This window comes from Theropithecus gelada, chromosome 11 (assembly GCF_003255815.1).
Source record: "Theropithecus gelada isolate Dixy chromosome 11, Tgel_1.0, whole genome shotgun sequence".
Taxonomy (NCBI): Eukaryota; Metazoa; Chordata; class Mammalia; order Primates; family Cercopithecidae; genus Theropithecus; species Theropithecus gelada.
The window spans coordinates 72,003,171-72,025,054 of NC_037679.1; the positions used below are offsets into that span (position 1 = coordinate 72,003,171).

The 21,884-nt window shown below is 42.4% G+C and overlaps 1 protein-coding gene across 2 annotated transcripts; it reads left to right on the plus strand.

Moving 5' to 3' along the window:
• The first annotated feature begins 380 nt into the window (after nt 1-380).
• On the plus strand, nt 381-13,323 carry OAS1 (2'-5'-oligoadenylate synthetase 1). Of its 2 annotated transcripts, none has more exons than XM_025401134.1 (6): nt 381-832; nt 2,170-2,458; nt 4,651-4,835; nt 9,960-10,189; nt 10,993-11,146; nt 12,805-13,323. In XM_025401134.1, exons 1-6 carry the CDS (start codon nt 389-391, stop codon nt 12,967-12,969), a joined length of 1,467 nt encoding a protein of 488 aa, XP_025256919.1. In that variant the 5' UTR covers nt 381-388; the 3' UTR covers nt 12,970-13,323. The 2 variants fall into 2 exon arrangements, with proteins under 2 accessions (XP_025256919.1, XP_025256920.1); XM_025401135.1 differs by having other exon boundaries at nt 12,903-13,319.
• The last annotated feature ends 8,561 nt before the right edge of the window (nt 13,324-21,884 follow it).

Genomic DNA, 21,884 nt, shown 5'->3' on the forward strand with positions numbered 1-21,884 from the left:
ATGCCCCTGCACTCCAGCCTGGGTAACAAAGCAAGATCCTGTCTCCAAAAGATAATAAAGTAAAAATCTACTAATTGAAAGGGAAAAAAGCATAGTATAATACCATTCTTAAGAAAAAGAAAAGAGACCTCTGTTTGTGTGTGTGTTAACATAAAAAAAAATCTGGAAAGCTCTATATCAAAATGTTTATAGAGGCAATTTTGTAGTTTTAGAATCACAGATGATCTTTCCACTTCCTGATTTCTCTGACTTTTTTCTTTTTGCAATGGGCATGAATTGCTGGAAAATACCACAGACAACTGTGAAATGATTTCATCAACAACAAAAAAGAGATAAAGAAGGAAACACAAAATCTGTTAAATATGATTTATGTTGGCTGGGGGTTAAAATGCATTTTCAGAATAGAGTTCAGAGAAAGGCTGGGCTGCTAGTTGCTGGTTTAAGGACAAAGGGTAAGTTTCAGGAAGCAGAAAGCAAGCAGATGAAATTCAGCACTGGAATCAGGGGAGTGTCTGATTTGCAAAAGGAAAATGAAAAGACGGCTCCTCCCTTCCGAGGAAACGAAACCAACAGCAGCCCAGGCTCGGTCAGCAGAAGAGATAAAAGTGAACAGGTCTGGGAGCCAGTTCTGTTGCCACTGTCTCTCCTGTCGATGATGGATCTCAGAAAAACCCCAGCCAAATCTCTGGACAAGTTCATTGAAGACTATCTCTTGCCAGACAGGCGTTTTCGCATGCAAATCAACCATGCCATTGACATCATCTGTGGGTTCCTGAAGGAAAGGTGCTTCCGAGGTAGCTCCTCCCCTGTACGTGTGTCCAAGGTGGTAAAGGTGAGTCCAGGCCTGCCTGGTCAGGGGAGGGGTGGCTGAATGCACAAGAGTTGAGATTGAGAGTGAGAGAGAGAAAGAGAAAGAGAGAGAGAGAGAGAGAGAGAGAAACCTAGAACCCAGGGTGCAAATGTGAGTACAGACAGCTGAGATCTTCTGGGCTGGTGGTTTCTTACTTATCCACACAGTATGATAAAATAGATTCTGGGGTGAAATGCTACATCCCTATTATTAACAAGTGACCCTCCCCCCGACCTTCCCATTAAAGTTTATGAACCACTGTCCTAGACCATGCCCATTTCAGAAAAAGGGAAACTGAAGCCCAGCTCTGGTAAACCGCTGGCTAATTAGTGGCCAGGCTAGGGGCTCACCATTTCTGCAGTGAAGAATCATATGTTTTGAAAACAAATAGCATCTGCTGGCTGCCAAGACCTTGAGCGAATCACTTAACTGCTCTGTGTCCCAGTTTCCTCAGCTATAATCCCCCATACTGTTACAGTCTTGCCAATGCACCTTAATGTAGCAGCTTCTCATTGTCTGAATTAGTACCCAAGGTTCTTTGTCCTGTGTCCAAGAAAATTAAGGAACATGGACACAAAGGTGAGCTTGGAGCAAAAGTTCAGTAAGCAAAAGAAGAAAGCTCTCTCTGCTGTGGAGAGGGAAGTCTGAGTGGATTGCCGGATCGCAGATGAATGCAAAAAACTTTTACAAGAAACTGCTCTCTTCCCTGTAACTGTTTGAGAAACTTGTTGTCAGTAAAGCTGTGCAACTCCCCTTACCTTATGCAGCTGTGGGTATGTCTCTAGGCAAGCACAAAGCGTCGCTTCTCTTGTACGTATGACTGTGGATTTGTTTCAGGTAAGCCCCACTTCCTGCGCCAGTTTCGGGCAGGCCACTCCTCCAGGGCCCAGCCTTGATCGTTTACCTAACTGATTTTTCCTCTTCTTCCCCTCAACACCTCACAGGGCCGTGCAGATTAAGTGAAATAGTAAGTGTGAACCACCCAGCATAAGCTAGTCTTGGGCATAGTAAAGGACAATGGGAAAAGAACACAGATCCTGGAAGAAGGCCCCCAGGTTTGAACTGTATCTGCCACCTACTAGCTGGGCGATGGGGCTGATATATTATCTCACTGAGCATCCATTTCCCATCTGTAAAATGGGGACTAATGATAATGGCACCCAAATCATAGCATCATTGCGAGCATCATAGGAGTTTAAGATATGCGACGCCTTCAGGACAGTGGCTAATGCTCCATAATGTTAGTGGTTGCTTCTGTCATTTTATTTAGGGAGGTTTGCCTCACTAATGTCAGTTATTATTCTTGTCTTCTTTTTCAGGGTGGCTCCTCTGGCAAAGGCACCTCCCTCAGAGGCCGATCTGACGCTGACCTGGTTGTCTTCCTCAGTCCTCTCACGACTTTTCAGGATCAGTTAAATCGCCGGGGAGAGTTCATCCAGGAAATTAGGAAACAGCTGGAAGCCTGTCAAAGAGAGAGAGCATTTTCCGTGAAGTTTGAGGTCCAGGCTCCACGCTGGGACAATCCCCGCGCGCTCAGCTTCGTGCTGAGTTCGCCCCAGCTCGGGGAGGGGGTGGAGTTCGATGTGCTGCCTGCCTTTGATGCCCTGGGTGAGAGCTCCCAGCTTCTTTTTCTCCCTCTTCCCATTTCTGAGCAGAAATCTCCCACAGCTTGAGAGCTTTTTGCCCCAACAGGGCATCCCTCTAAAGCAGGGTGGGAGGAGACCTTAGGATCTCTTCCAGGGCAAGAATGAATATGGTCATGATCTATCACAGGAGAGACACTAAACAGCAAATTGGCATAATGTGAGGACAAAGACATTTCTTACAGAACATCTGCAAGGCTTACTGGTTCTGTTTATGGCAAAATGTGTGAATTTTATCTTTCTAAAATCAGGCAGCAAAGATGTGGCTTAAAGTTCATGTTATTTTCATCTTTGTCCCAACATGAGATCTCATCAAACGTATGCAGCATGTTGGGAGATAGATATTTATAATCTGCAGGAACATTTGGACAGGAAGTGTAACCTCTCAGAGGCTCCTTCGCCACATCAGGAGAATTGGTAAAACCACACTGCCTATATCATATCATTATTTTAACTGATAAATGATCATCTACATTCAGCTCTGATGAGTAATAGGTGTTCAAAAATAGGAACTTCCAGCCAAGTGTGGTGGCTCATGCTTGTAATTCCAACACTTTGGGAGATTGAGGCGGGAGGGTCGCTTGACCCCAGGAGCTCAAGACCAGCCTGGGCAACAAAGTGAAACCTCATCTCTACTAAAAATTTTAAAACATTAGCCAAGTGTGGTGGTACATGCCTATGGTCGCAGCTATTCAGGACGCTGAGACTGAACGATCACATGAGGACAGCCAAGGGTTCAAGGTGTCAGTGAGCCACGAATGTGCCACTGCACTCCATCCTGGGCACAGAGCAAGAGCAAGACCCTGTCTCAATCAGTCAATCAATCAAAACTATGAATTTCCCAGCTGTATATGAAGGCGCCTCAGAACACCACAGTGAACTCAGAGAGGGACACGGAATAGTTCAGATTTTAATTTGTTGAGGGAAATGCAATGACGTCTGTCACAAGCCAAACAAACAGCTACTATTAAATTGTTTGAACTTACTGATTAGTGGCTACTAATTAATAGTTGGTCATTAAACAATAATTAGTGATTAATTATCAAGTAATTAGTACTTAACTAAAGGTACTGTCACAGTTTCCTTTAGTCCTAGGGCAGCCATAAAAATAAAAGGCTGACACTCCAAAGACACCAGGGCGTGAGAAAGTTTTGGATTCTCTCACTTGTGCCGTCTCCTGTGTTGGGGGCTAGAGTGCAACGGTTGTAAAAGACAAGAGGGAGAAGGCTGGTCACAGTGGCTCACACCTGTAATCTCAGCACTTTGGGAGGCCAAAGTAGGGGGATCACTTGAGGTCAGGAGTTCAAGACCAGCCTGGCCAACATGGTGAAATCTCATCTCTACTAAAAATACAAAAATTAGCTGGGCATGGTGGTGCGTGCCTGTAATCGTAGCTACTTGGGAGGCTGAGGCAGGAGAATTGCTTGAACCCAAGAGATGGAGGCTGCAATGAGCCAAGATCATGCCATTGCACTCCAGCCTGGGCAACACAGCGAGACTCCATCTTGGGAAAAAAAAAAAAAAAAAACGAAGTAGGGTGAAACAATAGACAGCCATGGGAGTTAGGGGGCTTTTTAGACAGGATCCTGAGGGAGGGTCCCTGAGCCTGAGTGATGAGAAGGAGTGAAACTTGGGAAGATCTGGAGGTTCTGGGAAGAGGAACGGCAAGTACAGAGGCCCTGCAGCAGCAGTGACCGTGGCACATTTGAAGAAGAGAGAAAAAGTCAGAGAAGTAGAAAGTGGGCAAAGGAAGCAAGAGAGGAGGTGAGGTGAGAGAGGTTCCAGAGACCAGATCACACTAGACATCATTGGCCACCATAAGGACTTTGGGTTTTAAAATTCCAGATGTTGTGGGATGCAGGAAGCAGCGTGATCAGATTTTAAAAGTTCTCTCTAGGTGCCAGGTTGAGAACAGGCTGTGGGGGAACCTGTAAAGAGGTGGCTGCCATAGTTCCGGCGAGTGATGTGGTGGCTTGGATGGGGTGATGGCAGTGGAGAGGGCAGGAGGGAGGATCGGGAATGGACCTCAGGCTTCCCAGTCCTGGGTTTGTTGCACTTTCCAATCAAATCCCATGGCCAGGGAGATTGTCCCCTCAGAGTGACTGAAGGAACTTCTGAGAAGAGCTGACACCTAAATTGTGGGTTTTGCCCGAACAGGTCAGTTGACTGGCGGCTATAAACCTGACCCCCAAATCTATGTCGAGCTCATCGAGGAGTGCGTCTTCCTGCAGAAAGAGGGCGAGTTCTCCACCTGCTTCACAGAACTACAGAGAGACTTCCTGAAGCAGCGCCCCACCAAGCTCAAGAGCCTCATCCGCCTAGTCAAGCACTGGTACCAAAATGTATGGCCCTCCTACCAGGCCTGGCAGATCCTGTCTCGACTGGGAGCAGAGCGGGGGTTGGGGGAGCAGAGAAAGACGGGAGTGAAGGAAAGAGGAGGGGGAGTGGTGGAGGGAAACAGAGGGAGGGAAAGAAGAGAGAAAGGAAAAAGAGGTGGAGAGGGTAGAGGGAGGAGGCTGCAACAGAAGGGAGAATGAAAGGGAAGGAAGAGAGGAAGGAAGGGATTTTGGTGTTCTGTTCACTGCTATATCCCCAGAACTTAAAACAGCCTGGTGCATAATAGGTGTAAATAATTGTTGAATAAATGAATCAATGCTACACACACAGAGAGAGAGAGAGAGAGGCAAAGAGAGAGAGAGAGAGTTAACCACACTCTTCAGAAGGTGGATAAGTTAAAACAAGAGTTTCAAACAAATATATGTTCAGATGCTCTTTCCTCCCACTTACTGGCTAGCTGGCCTTAAGTAAGCAACTTAACCTTTCTGTTATTTCTGCTTTCTCATCTGCAATGAGTAGCATGCCACAGCTACAGTAACATGGCATATAGTCAGTCCTGATTAATGTGGCATCTTTTAGCCACCACAAGAGTACACATAATAAAAACTAACATGTATTATGTGCTTAGCTTATCTATGTTTTGCAGATGTGATACACTTTTCTGTTCACTTTTAAATGCCCTGCATCTTAGTCAACTTTAGCAGTGATTCTGTAAGTTAGATAAGGTTAGGTATTATTATGAAACCCATTTTACAACAAGAGAAACTCCTTGGGTCACACGGCTTATTCGGCCAATAAGTAGCAGAAGTAAAATTTGAATTTGGCTGGGCATGGTAGCTCACACCAGTAATCCCAGCACTTTGGGAGGCCAAGGCAGGTGGATTGCTTGAGCCCAGGAGTTCAAGACTAGCCTGAGCAACATGGCAAAACCTCATCTCTACAAAATAAACTAAAAATTTAGCCAGATGTGATGGTGAGCACCTGCAGTCCCAGCTACTGGGGAGGCTGAGGTGGGAGGATCGCTTGAGCCTGGGAGGAGGTGGTTACAGTAAGTCAAGACTGTGCTACTACACTCCAGTCTGTATGACAGAGCAAGATCTTGCTTCAAACAAACAAACAAACAAAAACTCAAATTTCAGTCTACTGACTTAAGAGTTTGCCTGATAATAATAGGCATTCAATATATATTTCTTGAATGAATGAATGAATGAATGAACGAATGAATGAAAATAATCAGGGATACATTTTCCAATTTAAAAGTAACACCTCTAGGTAAAAAAAAAAAAAAAAGACAATCATTTAGTTGCTAGACTTCTAAATGTTTGCTGTTCCATGAATTTTAATCATGGAGCCTGAGCATTGTAGAACTTACAAAAGCAGTTCTTGACAAAAGCAGCACTGCCCCCAGGGACATATTGAAAATTAATGAGGGTGTTTTTGGTAACCGTGGTAATGGGAGGACATGGGTGCTACTTACATTTAGTGGAAAGAAGGCAGGAATACTAATTGCTGTACAATGATTACGAGAGTCCTGCACAGCCAAGGATTGTCTTTTTCTTTCTTTCTTGATGCTTTTCTCCTTTAAAACAAGACAAGATTACAGTATTTTAACTCCACTAACCACCATCATCACCACCTCCAACTTGTATGCTACATTTCTTGTATATTTCAAGTCTCTTTATGTTTTCAAGTGCCTCGAAGTATTATTATTGTTTTACAGCCAAATGTTTAATTAATCTACTCACAGATTTACCACTTTCTTCACTATTCATTCTTTCTTACACCTCTAACATTCCATCTGGGATAATTTTCCTAAATGACCATACATCCTTTGGGATTTCTTTTGATGATGGTCTATTGGTAGTAAACGCTCTCAGTTTTTGTCTGAAAATGTCATGCTTTTGCCTTCATTGTTGAAGGGTGCTTTTGCTGGGTGGTCATTTCAGTACATTAAATATATCATTCCATCTTCCACTGTTATCATTAAAAAGTCAGTTGCCAGTCTTTACTGCAGCTCTTTTGTAGGTAACCTATCTTATTCCTCTGGCTGCATGTAAAAGTTTTCTCTTTGTCTTTGATTTTGTTTAGCTTCAGTCTGCTGTGTCTCAACGATGGGTTCCTATTATTTGTCCTGATAGGGATTCCTTTAAGAGTCCTGAATCTGTGGATAGATATCTTTAATCAGTTTTGAAACTTCTCAGCCATCCTTCTAAAAGATTGATTCTCCCTCATTCTCTCCTCACCTTCCGGAATTCCAATTAAATGTATGTTAGATCCTACTCTATCTTTCATATCTCTATACTCTCTTCTGTATTTTTCATCTTTTTGTCTATTTTTCCATGCTTTATTCTGAATAGTTTCTTCTAATCTACCTTCCAATTAACTAATTTTCTCTTTAGCTATATCTAATTTGCTGTTGCACTATTAATTACAGTTGCCATTTTTATCCTAAAATTTCTATTTCATATTTTTGTATCTACCATGTTACTTCTTATGGCTTTTAATTCCCTGCTAACTATTGAAAGTTCTTATTTTATCCTGTGAATATGATATTCCTACTTATTTTATTTTTAATTTTTATTATTTGTTAATCTTATGTTTTATTTGTACTTCTTTTCTGTGACATGAGCACACACAGATTCATGTGTATACATATATGGCTCTGATACCTGATACCTCTCCTTTCCTGTCCTCATTCAAACCACTGATCACAGAGAGACAACTATGTTTTTTTAATTTTTCTATTTCAATAGGTTTTTGGGGGAACAGGTGGTGTTTGGTTACATAAATAAGTTCTTTAGTGGTGATTTCCGAGATTTTGGTACACCCATCGCCCAAACAGTGTACATTGTACCCAATGTGTAATCTTTTAACCCTTGCCACCCCCCACCTTTTCCCCAAAGTTCCCCAAGTCCCATGTATCATTCTTATGCCTTTGCTTCCTCATAGCTTAGCTCCCACATATGTGAGAACATACAATGTTTGGTTTTCCATTCCTGAGTTACTTACTTAAAATAGTAGTATCCAATTCCATCCAAGTTGCTGTGAATGCCATTATTTTGTTCCTTTTTATGGTTGAGTAGTATTCCATGGTGTGTGCATGTGTATGTGTGTGTTTAACATTTTCTTTATCCACTCATTGATTGATGGGCATTTGGGTTGGTTCCATATTTTTGCAATTGCAAATTGGGGTGTTATAAACATGTGTGTGCAAGTATCTTTTTTGTATAATGACTTCTTTTCCTCTGAGTGGATACCTACTAGTGGGTTTGCTAGATCAAATGGTAGATCTACTTTTAGTTCTATAAGGAATCTCCACACTGTTTTCCATAGTGGTTGTATGAGTTTACATTCCCACCAATAGTGTAAAAGTGTTCCCTTTTCCCCACATCCAGACCAACATCTATTTATTTTTTATTTTTTATTATGACCACTCTTGCAGGAGCGAGGTGGTATCACATTGTGGTTTTGATTTGCATTTCCCTGATAATTAGGGATGTTGAGCATTTTTCCATATGCTTGTTGGTATTTGTATATCTTCGTTTGAGAATTCTCTGTTCATGTCCTTAGCCCACTTTTTGATGGGGTTGTTTGTTTTTTCCTTACTGATTCGTCTGAGTTCTTTGTAGATTCTGGATATCAGTTGGATGTATAGATTGTGAAGATTTTCTCCCATTCTGTGGGCTGTCTGTTAACTCTGCTAATTATTTCCTTTGTTTTGCAGAAGCTTTTTAGTTTAATTAAGTCCCATCTATTTATCTTTGTTTTTGTTGCATTTGCTTTTGGGTTCTTTGTCATGAAGTCTTTGCCTAAGCCAATGTGTAGAAGGGTTTTTTGGATGTTATCTTCTAGAATCTTTATGGTTTCAGGTCTTAGATTTAAGTATTTGATTCATTTTGAGTTGATTTTTATATAAGGGCAGAGGTGAGGATTCAGTTTCATTCTTTTACATGCAACTAGCCAATTATCCCAGGATCCTTTGTTGAATAAGGCGTCCTTTCCCCGCTTTATGTTTTTGTTTGGTTTGTCGAAGATCAGTGGCTGTAAGTGTTTAGCTTTATTTCTGGGTTCTCTATTCTGTTCCATTGGTCTATGTGACAGTTTTATACCAGTACCATGTTGTTTTGGTGACTATGGCCTTATAGTATAGTTTGAAGTCTAGTAATGTAATGCCTCCAGATTTGTTCTTTTTACTTAGCCTTGTTTTGGCTATGTGGGCTCTTTTTTGGTTCCATATGAATTTTAGGATTGTTTTTTCTAGTTCTGTGAAGAATGATGATGGTATTTTGATGGGAATTGCATTGAATTTGTAGATTGTTTTTGGCAGTATGGTCATTTTCACGATATTGATTCTACCCATTCATGAGCATGGGATGTGTTTCCATTTGTTTGTGTCGTCTATGAATTCTTTCAGCAATGTTTTGTAGTTTTCCTTGTAGGGTTCCTAGTTATTTTAAAGTCTGTATTCAGTCTTTCAATATTTAAAGTTTTGTAAGTTTATTACTATTTCTCTTTTTTCTGTTGGTCATAACTCTTAGTGTTTTGTTTCCTTTTGTGCCTGGTTGCATATGTGCTGGTCATTGTATTTGAAAATTATGTGTGAAATAATTTCAGGTTTTGGATTATATATATTCCTCCAGAAAGAACTTCATTTGCTTCTGTGCATTTCTTAGGAACATTACAAGTCCTTCTTCTCAGTTAATTTTCATAGTATCCTTATAAGATAGGTGCTATTATGACCACTCACTTAGCAGATGAAAATAATGAGGTCTGTGAGTCTAAGTCATCAACTTAGAATCGGACAATGGTGAAGCCAGGATTCAAACTCACATCAATAAGAATCCAGCACTCTTGACAAGGGGCCAGCACACTTTTAAAAAAAAAAAACAAAGGGCTAGATAGTAAATATTTTAGACTTTGTGGACTGCACAGCCTCTGTTGCAGCTACTTAACCCATGCCTTTGTAGCATGAATGCAGTCATAAACTATACATAAATGAATGAGCCTGGATTTGTTCCAAGGAAAGTTTATAAAAACTGGTGGCAGGCTGGATTTGACCCATGAGAAATGGAGTTTACACAAAAGTTGAGCAAACCAATTGTTTTTCTGATTGTTTTTCCTCTTCTCAGTGTAAGAAGAAGCTTGGGAAGCTGCCACCTCAGTATGCCCTGGAGCTCCTGACAGTCTATGCTTGGGAGCGAGGGAGCATGGAAACAGATTTCAACACAGCCCGGGGATTTCGGACGGTCTTGGAATTAGTCATAAACTACCAGCAACTCTGCGTCTACTGGACAAAGTATTATGACTTTCAAAACCCCATTATTGAAAAGTACCTGAGCAGGCAGCTCAGGAAACCCAGGTATGCTATCCCCACGTGGCTTAGCTCCCCTATGTAAACGAACACCTGGACACAGGTACAGTGCCTTGGAAATGGAGAAGGTGGGAGGGCTCCCCACTTAGTGAGAATCTCCTCTTGCCTGTCATTCGTACTGGGCATTTTACTACTGCCACCTGATTTAAACACCTACCTCAAACCCTGTGAGGCAGGCACTATCATCTTACAGGTGAGTAAACTGAGGTTCTGAGAGGTAAGGAGCTCATCCAGCCCTTAACAGAAAATGAGTAAAATAGCTGGAATTTGAACTGAAATAAGAACAGCAGCAACAACAATGATAGTAATTGCTCCCAGGCATTGAAAGCTTACTGTAAGACTAACACCTGCTAATATAATAGTAAAAATTATTATCAATATTACTGACATGTATGTTATGTTGTAGTCACTGTGCTGAGCATTTCACATAACTGGGCTTTTTCTATCCTCACACCATAGCCTTTGAGATACGTATGTGGAACTATCTCAATTTTACAGATAAGAATCCTGAGGTTTAGAGAGTTCAAGTGACCTACTCAAGGGCACATCACTCATAAAGGGCAGAGGTGGGATTCAAACCCACATCTGTCAGGTGCAAGTGCAAGGCTCCTTCTCCTCATGCTCACGGCCCCCTGGGGAATAGGGCACTGGGGACATACCCCAGGGAGCCCTTCCTCATGCTCTGAATCCCAGTCCATCCCAGGCTGCTATTTTGCTCTCCAAGGACCATCTGGACTCCCTGGACTGAGCCCCAGCTTCTCACCTGTCCCTCTCTAAATGTTGCTCTGCAGGCCTGTGATTCTGGACCCGGCGGACCCTACAGGAAACCTGGGTGGTGGAGACACAAAGGGTTGGACGCAGCTGGCACAAGAGGCTGAGGCCTGGCTGAATTACCCATGCTTTGAGAATTGGGATGGGTCCCCCGTGAGCTCCTGGATTCTGCTGGTGAGACCTCCTGCTTCCTCCCTGCCATTCATCCCTGCCCCTCTCCACGCAGCTTGAGACATATAGCTGGAGACCATTCTTTCCAAAGAACTTACCTCTTGCCAAATTCCATTTGTATTCATATAGTTCCAGGCTGTGCTCCATATTTAACAGTCATTTTGGTCACAATTGAGAGTTTCTGGAATTTTCACATCCCTTGTCTAGAGTTCATTCCCCTAAAAGTAATAATAATAATCTGTAGCACCATTTACTGACTGTCTGCTTCGGGCTCAGGTTCTGTCCTAAGCCCTTTAATATACACTATCTCTTTAAATATTCACAACAATCCCATGAGGCATGTTTTCTTTTTTAAAATTTTTATTATTTTAGGTTCAGATGGCACATGTGCCATTTGTTACACAGCTATATTGTGTAATGGTGTGATCCTGTCACTCAATTAGTGAACAGAGTACCCAAAAGTTTTTTCAACCCTTGCCCTTCTCCCTCCCTCCTCCCTTTTGGAGTCCCTAGTGCCTATTGTTCCCATCTTTAGCAGATGTTAAGTATTTGGTTTTCTGTTTCTGGGTTAATTCACTGAGGATAATGGCCTCCAGCTGCACCCATGATTTCATTCTTTCTTATGGCTGCATAATATTCCATGGTGTAGATATACCACATTTTCTTTATCCAGTCCACACTGATGGGCACTTAAGTTGATTCCATGACTTTGCTATTGTGAATAGCACTGCGATAAACATATGAGTGCAGGTGTCTTTTGATATAATGATTTCTTTTCCCTTGGGTAGATACCCAGTAGTGGGGTTGCTGAGTTGAATGGACATTCTGTTTTTAGTCATTTGAAAAGTCCCATGAGGTATGTTTTCTATCGTTCCCATCTTACAGATGAGACAAAGGCTCAGAGAGGTGAGGTCACTTGCTCAAGGACATCACAAGTGGTGGAAATGGGATTCAAACTCAGTGGACTCTAAAGCCAGTGCTTATGTCACGGTGCTAAACAGCCAGCCTTGTCTCATCCTCACCTTTCATCTGACCAGTGGGAGACTCTGAGCAGCTGAGTGACTTGGGCTATATAGGGGCAAAGGACCCAGTCTTGGATCTTTCCACCCCCAAGCAGGAATCTGTCTGATTCCAGGGGATTGATGATGTTGCTGATGGCTAGGAATGGAATTTAGTGTGGATAGAATTTAGTGTGCAGGATGTTCTGGGGGAGAGCCACTGGAACCAGCACTCAGGGAAAGGAGGGGAAGAAAGGATAGGAAGAAAGAAAGAAAGAGCATAGGGAGAAGTGAACAGGGATGCAAAGCAAATGCCAGCTTCAGCCAACTTCAAGGACAGCCCTGGAGCTGGAATGGCCTTTAGAGCTCCCCATGGCGACAGAAGTGGCCAGGCCTCTATACACCTATGGACCACTCACTGTGCCTGGGCACCTGGGAAAGGGCATGGCCTTGAGCAAAACGCTCTCTGCAGCTGAGGCAACCCTTAAACGAGCTGAGGGCTGAAGTCTGTCTGCTGCCCACCATCCCAGCAGCTGGGGTTTGTTAGTCTTTCCTCAAAGGGGGATCCAGATGGCATGTCACAGTGTCCACCTTAAATGCTCACTGAATCCAGCTGCAAGGTAGGAAGACTCCCTGATGAGATCATGTGTCTCACCCTTTCAGGCTGAAGGCGACAGTGAAGACGATGAGTCCTACGATCCCAGGATGTATCAGCAACATGGTTATATCCAAACATATGAGTGCCCTCATTTCTCTCAAAGCCCCAGCACACTCCAGGCAGCATCCACTCGACAGGCAGAAGAGAACTGGACATGCACCATCCTCTGAATGCCAGTGCATCTTAGGGAAAAGGGCTCCAGTGTTATCTGGACCAGCCCCTTCATTTCCAGGTGGGACGCTTGATCCAGAGAGGACAAAGGTCCTCAGTGAGCTGGTGTATAATCCAGGACAGAACCCAGGTCTCCTGACTCCTGGCCTTCTATGCCCTCTCTCCTATCATAGATAACATTCCCCACAGCCTCGCCTCGTTCCACCTATTCTCTGAAAATATTCCCTGAGAGAGAACAGAGAGATTTAGATAAGAGAATGAAATTCCAGCCTTGACTTTCTTCTGTGAACCTGATGGGAGGGTTATGTCTAATATATTATCAATAACAATAAAAATAAAGCAAATACCATTTATTGGGTGTTTATTAACTTCAAGGCACAGAGCCGCCAAGAAGTACAGATGCCTATCTGGGGGGGGGGGGTGTGTGTGTGTGTGTGTATACATTGATTCAACAAGAAATATTTATTGAGCACTTACTATGTGCCAAGCATAGCTCTGGGCACTGGGAACATAGCAATGCACAAAAGCAGACAGAAATCCCTGTCCTCATGATCCTGCAGAGTCAAGGCTTCCAGAATTTTTTAAGTTAAAAAAAAAAATCCCTGTCCTTATGGAGTTGACATTTGTGCAAAACATCTTAATATTAGATGGTTTTCCTATTACTAGTAATTCTGAAATAAGCATCCTTGATTTATCCTTTCTCCATATCTCTGAGAAAAATTCTAGAACCTCTCTATGTGACACAGCAGCCACTAGCCACATGTATCAAATGCTTAAAACATAGCTAGTCTAAATCTATGTGTGCTGTGAGTGCAAGATATATACTTGGTTACAAAGACTTAGTACAAATCAAAAGAAGGCCAAGTTCTTGCCAACTGATAATTTGTTTAATTGTGTGCTGAAATGACAATTTTAAAATATATTTGAGTTAAATCAAATGAACTTCATCTCTTTCTTTTACCTTTTTAATTGTGTTTACTAGAAAATGTGAAATCACACATGTGGCTTGCATTATATTATGTATTTCTATTGGACAGCTCTGCCCTCCAAGGTAAATCACTGGATTAAAGATTCAACTATACTGACTTACATTGCCACATTGTTACACTGTCCTTGGGACCAAGAATCAGAATATCATTCATAATACTCTAAAATATAAAACTCTCATAAATACTCACAAAAGAACTTGAATGCTCTGATCACCTGAGTTGCTGGTCACTTGGGTGGCTGGCAAGCAGTCTTTGGTCTATCCAGATTATATTCTTCCATTTAGTCCCCCAGCACCCCTGTGAGATGGGTTTTGTTGTTATTTTCATAATAGTAAGTGGAATAACTTGAGGTTCTAAGAGGTTGCAGTGCTTGCCCAGGATCGCCCAGCTGGTCAGGGGCAGAGTCTGAATTTGAACCCCTAATCCTTCTCTCTCTAAAGCTCATGTTCTTAATCACTGCAGTATGGTCTCAATGTGTCCTCATTCATTGAATTCCTATGTTTTCCTGCTCTGGCACCATGACAACCAGAAGCACCAATGTCGAAGGGCAGTGAAAAATGAATGTCCCAGCTCAACCTGAGCACACATTCACCCTTCCTCGATCTTTTTGTCCTATTTGTAGACTGGATTAGATGATGCCAGTCTACTGATTCAAATGTGAATCTCTTTCAGAAACACCCTCACAGAAACACCCAGAAATGATGTTTTACCAGCTATCTGGGCACCCTTAGCCCAGTCAAGTTGTCACATAAAATCTGTCATTGCACACTCCATGCCAATAGGCGAGCGTGGATATCCCAATGTAATGGTTTCATTGTATTTTACCGTATGGAAAATGCACTTTTGTTGCCTTTTGAGAGTGTTTCATTTTATAGCAGTGCCACAACCAACAGCAGGTTAATGGAATCAGTAATCAGTTGTTTGATCAAAGAGCCACATGGCCACATGATCAGCCTTTCATCTACAACAGCACCCAGGAGTGCCCCAGGATTGTTTTTCAAAGGGCATAGACATTTTTGCTGAAAATGACATGGGCTTGCTCCAGAGTCCTGGAGGGGTCTGTGTTATAATTCTCTAATTAGATATTGCCATAATCTCTGAATGACATCTTTTCCCATGACCAACACTTTGGACACCATGGGGCCTGCCAGGCTGGTGTGGCCCAAGTAGAGGGGTGACTTACACTGAAGCCTATACCAGTTGCAGAGCCCTTTAGGATTTAATAAGAGGGTGCTAATTTCTGTACTTCCCTGGCTCTGAGATGTAATAGCGGTTTTGATTTACTATCCTGGCCAGGGAGGTGACATTTTCAAAGGTATCCCCATGACTTTCCTCACTGTGATAGCCTTCACTTAACACTCAGGCCAATGTGGGGTAGTGTCTTTTACCAAGCATGTCCTTTTTGAATATACATTCAGGGGACAGGGAAATGATCACCAGGTCGGTCCATAGACACAGTGGACATATTACAAGCCTGACTTGGCCAGGGCTCCATTTTTCATTCTTGGCTCCTATATACCCCTACTCTGATGAGGACAGAATCTGATGACGCTTTGGGTTTTCATGCATCGTTATCAATGTTGATCCTCTGCTCAACAGTCTTAGAAATGTTGAGTGATTCCCCTTTTCCAGTGTTATCATCCTCTGAATAAATGGCTGTAGGTCCTTTGGGGGAAACCATTACTATATATGCTATGGTGTCACAGGGTCCTTTCCCAAGGGGACTCTGCCTCCTGCTTAGGTTGTTTCCACTGGATTATTGTGAATAGTGCTGCAGTAAACACGGGAATGCAAGTTATCTTTTTGATATCCTGATTTCAATTCTTTTCGATAAATACTCAGAAGTGGTATTGCTGCAACATATGGTAGTTCAATTTTTTTTTTCTTTTTTTCAAGACAGAGTCTTGCTCTGTCGCCCAGGCTGGAGTGCAGTGACGTGATCTCGGCTCACTGCAAGCTCCATCTTCCGGGTTCACACCATTCTCCCACCTCAGGCTCCCAAGTAGCTGGGACTACAGGCACCTGCCACCATGCCCGGCTAATTTTTTGTATTTTTTAGTAGAGACGGGGCTTCACTGTGTTGGCCAGGATGGTCCCAATCTCCCGACCTCATGATCTGCCCACTTCGGCCTCCCAAAGTGCTGGGATTACAGTTGTGAGTCACCGCACCCGGCAGTAGTTCTATTTCTAATTTTTTGAGGAACCTCCATACTGTTTTTCACAGTGGCTCACCAACAGTGTGCAAGAGTTCCCATCTCTCTACATCCTCACACTTGTTATCTTTTGTTCATTTTTTTAAAAAATGATAGCCATCCTACCAGGGGTAAGGTGATATTGCATTGTGATTTTGATTTGCATTTCTCTGATAATTAGTGACATTGACTATCTTTTCATATACCTATTATCCATTTGTATGTCTTCTTTGGAGAAAGATCTATTCCAATCCTTAGCCCATTTTTAAATCAGGTTATTAATTTTTTTGCTAGTGAGTTGTAGGAGTTCCTTACATATTGTGGAGATTAACCCTTATTAGTTGTATGGTTTGTAAATATTATCTTCATTCCATAGATTGTCTTTGCAGCCCGTTGTTTCCCTTGCTATGCAGAAGCTTTTTAGTCTGATGTAGTCCCAGTTGCCTATTTTTGCTTTTGCTGTCTGTGCTTTGCATACATGGCCACCTGATCTTTGACAAGACTGCCAAGAATACCCAATGGGGAAAGGACAATGTCCTCAACAAATGATGTCTGGAAAGCTGAATGTCCACATGCAAAAGAATAAAACTGGACCCTTACCTTACACCACACACAAAATCAACTCAAAATGGATTAAAGACTTAAACATAAGACCTGAAACTGAAACTACTAGAAGAAAACCTGGGGAAAACTTCATGACATTGGTCTTCCCAGTGATTTCATGTATGTGACACCAAACGCACAGACAACAAAAGGCATTTATGTTCATACAGCATGTGAGGAAGGGGTTCAGTTCCAGTTCTTCCAATGTGGATGCTCAGTTATCCCAGCAGCCTTTGTTGAAGGGACCATGCTCTCTCCACTTCTTTGCAAAACCACCTTTTAAATATTCCCAGAGTCCCTCTATGTGGGAGTCTGTTTCTGGACTCTGCTCTTTTCCATTGCTCTATTTTTTGTGTCCTTGAGTTAATACAACCTTGTCTTAATTACTATAGCCTTATAATTCTTAGTATCTTTGGGAGAACTCTGTTCTCTTTTTATCAAGTCTTTGGTTCCTCTTGGCCCTTTTTATTTCTACATTAATTTTATACTCAATTTGTTAAGCTCCTCCCAAAATATGGGGAGGCATTTGATTAGAATTACACAGATTTGCTTGGGAAGAATAACATCTATATTATATATATAGATATATAGATCCCTATAGAATTTGATGATTCTGACCCATGAACTTGGAGTTTCTTTTCATTAAGTTTAGTGTTCTTTAGTGACAGTGACAACGTTTTATCATTTTCCCTGGAGAGGTCATGGTTTTTGTCATACGTATTCCTAGGTATTTGTTTCAGTACTGTCGTACTTGGCACACTTTCTTTAATTTCATTTTATAATGCTTGGTTCATGGGAGATTTAAACGTTTTCAGTGGTGATAGTTGGCTATAGCATTACAGGTGATCTTTATAGTTTTCTTAATTTTCTGTGGCCGTGGGAAATAATAAAGACACTTTTCTTGCAAAAAAAAAAAATAAGCTTTTGACAAGTATTTCTCTCAGCTAAGCTCTGATAGTTTATGCAAAGTTGGCAGGCACAGGGTACAGAAAGCTCTGGGGTGCTGTTGTTTGGAGCTGCTGGTTCAAGGACAAATTCACAAGATTTGGAAACAGAGGGGCAAGTGTGTAAGGACAAGGGAAACTATCATATAAAATTGAAGCACCTGAGCTGGAAATTTCTGAGCCCCCAGAGATAAATTTCCTCAGCTCCTCCCTGATGAGAAAACAAAACTAAGAAGAATTAACGTTTAGACAACAGAAATGAGAGTGAAGTTCACAGAAGAAATTAGGACACAGTAGAAGTGTTCAAAATGAGGAAATGTTCAATGTCAAGTTTGAGGTCCAGGGTTGATGGGTGAACTCTGCACACTCAGCTTCATGTTAGGTCTCCTAGCTCAATGAGGGGGTGAATTTTGATGTACCACTATCTTTGAGGCCCTGCATGAACTCTCCCAGACCCTCCCCCTTTTCCTCACACAAATCCCCTCCTTGCACAGCCTTCACACCTGTCTGTGAGGTGCCAGGGTCCCCTCTCCCAGCCAGCCACAGGCCAGTATTGCCCCTCTCTAAACTTCCCTTCAGGCAGATCAAACCCAGGGCTCTGGAGTCAGACTGCCTGGGCTCAAATCCTGCTTCTGAATCTTATGAGACGTCAAGTCACTTACCTAACTCCTTGGTGAAACAGACTCTCCTCTGTCAAATGGGAGGTCATGCTTTGGGAGGTCAAGGCAGGAGGATTGCTTGAGCCCAGGAGTTCAAGACCAGCCTGGGTAACAGAGTGAGGTCCTGTCTCTATAAAGATTAAAAAAATTAGCCAGATGTGGTGGCTCATGCCTGTAGTCCTAGCTACTCAGGAGGCTGAGGAGGAAGAATTGCTTAAGCCCATGAGGTCAAGGCTGCAGCGAGCCATGATCAAGCCACTGCACTCCAGCCTGGGCAACAGAACAAGATCCTGTCTCAGAAATAAGTAAATAAATAAATACATAAATAAATCTGGGTGCAATTGTGGCTCTTAGTGTTATAGAGAGGACTGAATGAGCTAATGGATGATGGATTTATGCCAGTACCTCACATATAGCTTATCCTGAAGGAAGTTAGAGCTTATTATGATGATTATTCAAAAAATATTTCTCAAAGGTCTGCCATGGGCCATGTTCTGGCTCAGTGCTGGGGATGCAAAGATGAGCAAGAGACTCCTCAGGGACAATTGTCTGATGAGGTAACAGGCACTACTTATGAGTGGTCTAATCAATAGAGTTCTATTTATCTTATAATTATCTAATAAATGATCTAATAATTTATTAGAGGGCTAATAAATCTGATGGCAGGAGCCTGTGGGGGGCAGTGGCCAGTTCTCACTATAGTACCCAGGCTGGTCTTGAACTCCTGGGCTCAAGCAATCCTTCTGCCTCCCCCTCCCAGCATTCTGCAATTACAGAGGCATGAACAACTGCACCTGGCCTAAAATTTTATGTTAATAAAAAAATGCATGTGTTTCAGGAGTACAACATGATGCTTGAATATCATACTGTGTCAGGGGAAACCAGCCCCCAATATTTCAAAGTAGATTCTTTTCTATTTTCCCTAAGTGTTGGCTGGTCTGAGAAATAAAGGGCAAGAGTACAAAAGGGAGAAATTTTAAAGCTGGGTGTCCAGGGGAGACATCACATGTCAGCAGGTTCCATGATGCCCCCTGAGCCGTAAAACCAGCAAGTTTTTATTAGCAATTTTCAAAAGGGGAGAGAGTGTACGAATAGGTGTGGGTCACAGAGATCACATTCTTCAAGGGCAACAAAAAGATCATAGGGCAGAAGGTCAGGGTTAGATCACAAGGTCAGGGTGAAACTAGAATTACTAATGAAGTTTCATGTCCCACTGTGCACACATTGTCATTGATAAACATCTTAACAGGGTTCAAGAGCAGAGAACTGGTCTGACTAGAATTCGCCAGGCTGGAATTTCCTAATCCCAGCAAGCCTGGGGGCGCTGCAGGAGGCCAGGACATATTTCATCCCTTATCTGCAACGGCATAAGGCAGACACTCCCAGAGCATCCATTTTAGAGACCCCACACTGGGAATGCATTCTTTTCCTAGGGCCGTTAATTATTAATATTCCTTATCAGGGAAAGAATTCAGTGATACTTCTCTTACCCATTTTCAGTAATAAGAGAAATAAGGCTCTGTCCTGCCTAGTTCCCAGGCAGTCAGACTTAATGGTTATCTCCCTTGTTCCCTGAACATCGCTGTTATCCCGTTCTTTTTTCAAGGTGCCCAGATTTCATATTGCTCAAACACACATGCTTTAAGAACAATTTGTGCAGTTAACGCAATCATCACAGGGTCCTGAGGTGACATACATCCTCAGCTTATGAAGATGACGGGATTAAGAGATTAAAGTAAAGATAGACATAGGAAATTATAAGAGTATTGATTGAGGAAATGATACATGTCCATGAAATCTTCACAATTTATATTCTTCTGTCACGGATTTAGCAGGTCCCTCCATTCGGGGTCCCTGACTTCTCACAACATCACTATATACCTGAAATTAGCATCGATTCTAATTCTCTGGTCACACGTCATTTAGAGCATAGGATCTTCGGTGAATTTAAGAAGTACCTCTCTCCCTACTCTTAGCCATGTGACTCTCAGAATCCTGTGAAAGTAAAGATCTTGTGTTTGGCCATAGGAGACTTCTATTCACCATCTTTGCTCTCTCCCACAAATGGTGAGGTCTCCACAGTCTCCCACATGACAGCTTTGTACTAAAATCAACCTTACTCTATAGAACATGCATGATTATGGCAGGACTACTACAATCTTGGTATATCACATGGGTCAAAGTTTGATGTGTTAGTCAGGATAACATTAGCTGCTGTAACAAACAGTCCCCCAAGCTGCAGCATGGCTCAGATGCAGTATAAGTGTCTTTTTCACTTATATCAAGCAAGAATTATCAGATTTTCTGATTTTTTTCCCACTGTGCTAATGTAGGGAGAAGTTGTTGGAGGTCACATCACAATTCACAGCAACCATCTATGTTTGGGAGCAAGGATGCTGGAAACAGAATCCAGCATAGTTGTAACTTGTCCAAAATTACAGACACCTTTGCATTTCTTGAACTGAATCCTATGACTTGAAGACCAAAGACTGTATCATGCCTAAAGGGACAGCCTCAGAACTGTGGATGCCTGTCCCTCCTGGTTTGGGTTTGTGCTGACCATAGGCAAATCCACTGAATTCAGGATCACTGTATAAAGTGACATATTGAGCCTAGTGCCAGAATAAATCTGAACAAAATCAGGGTTCATTTTAATAGCAACAGGCTGCTGATGCAGGCATCAACTCCATCAAACTGTGTTCCTTCAACTGTTATGTTCCCCTGGAAGTATCCCACACCCTGACGTCACACATTCACTCAGTGAAACCCACATTCATTTGGGGAGCTCTTTCTCTTTGTCTCTTCTCTAACACACACACTCTCCTTCGTTACCTGGCCGCTGATCGACATTTCTGGATATACTGGTTTTCGGGAAAATAGGATGGTTGGCTTCCAACCCCAGATTTTTCACTGATGGGTTCCATATTTACACCAGCTTGGCCAAAGTCTCTGGGTCACCATTTCCACACATACCCACACACTATAAAGAGATGCTTTTTCTGAGCCTTCTGTTCATGCAGTCTGGAATTGTATTTACTTTTGTTTTGGGGCATCCTGGGTAGCTCATTCCACTAATAGGCATAACCATAACCATTGCAGTCTCCACTTACTGACATTTACAACTTTCCAGACACATGCTAGGGAACTTACATTCATTATTTCATTTTATTCTCACATCACAACCTTGTGAGGTGGAGGAACATGATGGAAGGAGGAAGGAGCTAAAAGCAAGGAATCTGGAGTCCAACTGCCTGGGTTCAAATCCTGGCTCTACCAATGACCAACTCTGTGACATGGGGCTAATTTCCTAACCTCTCTATGCCGTTTCCCTATCTCTAAAAGGAACCTGACAATAGCATCTACCTCATAGGATTTGTACAAGGATTAAATGAGTTAATATTGGCAGGGCGCAGTGGCTCAAGCCTGTAATCCCAGAACTTTGGGAGGCCGAGACGGGCGGATCACGAGGTCAGGAGATCGAGACCATCCTGGCTAACACGGTGAAACCCCGTCTCTACTAAAAAATA

Bases quoted from the DNA above. Each gene is read 5' to 3' on its own strand.
- OAS1 (XM_025401134.1), top strand. From the start codon at position 389: ATGCATTTTCAGAATAGAGTTCAGAGAAAGGCTGGGCTGCTAGTTGCT. The intron at 2,459-4,650 runs GTGAGAGCTCCC...TTGCCCGAACAG, and splicing joins GCCTGCCTTTGATGCCCTGG to GTCAGTTGACTGGCGGCTAT. The intron at 4,836-9,959 runs GTATGGCCCTCC...TCCTCTTCTCAG, and splicing joins TCAAGCACTGGTACCAAAAT to TGTAAGAAGAAGCTTGGGAA.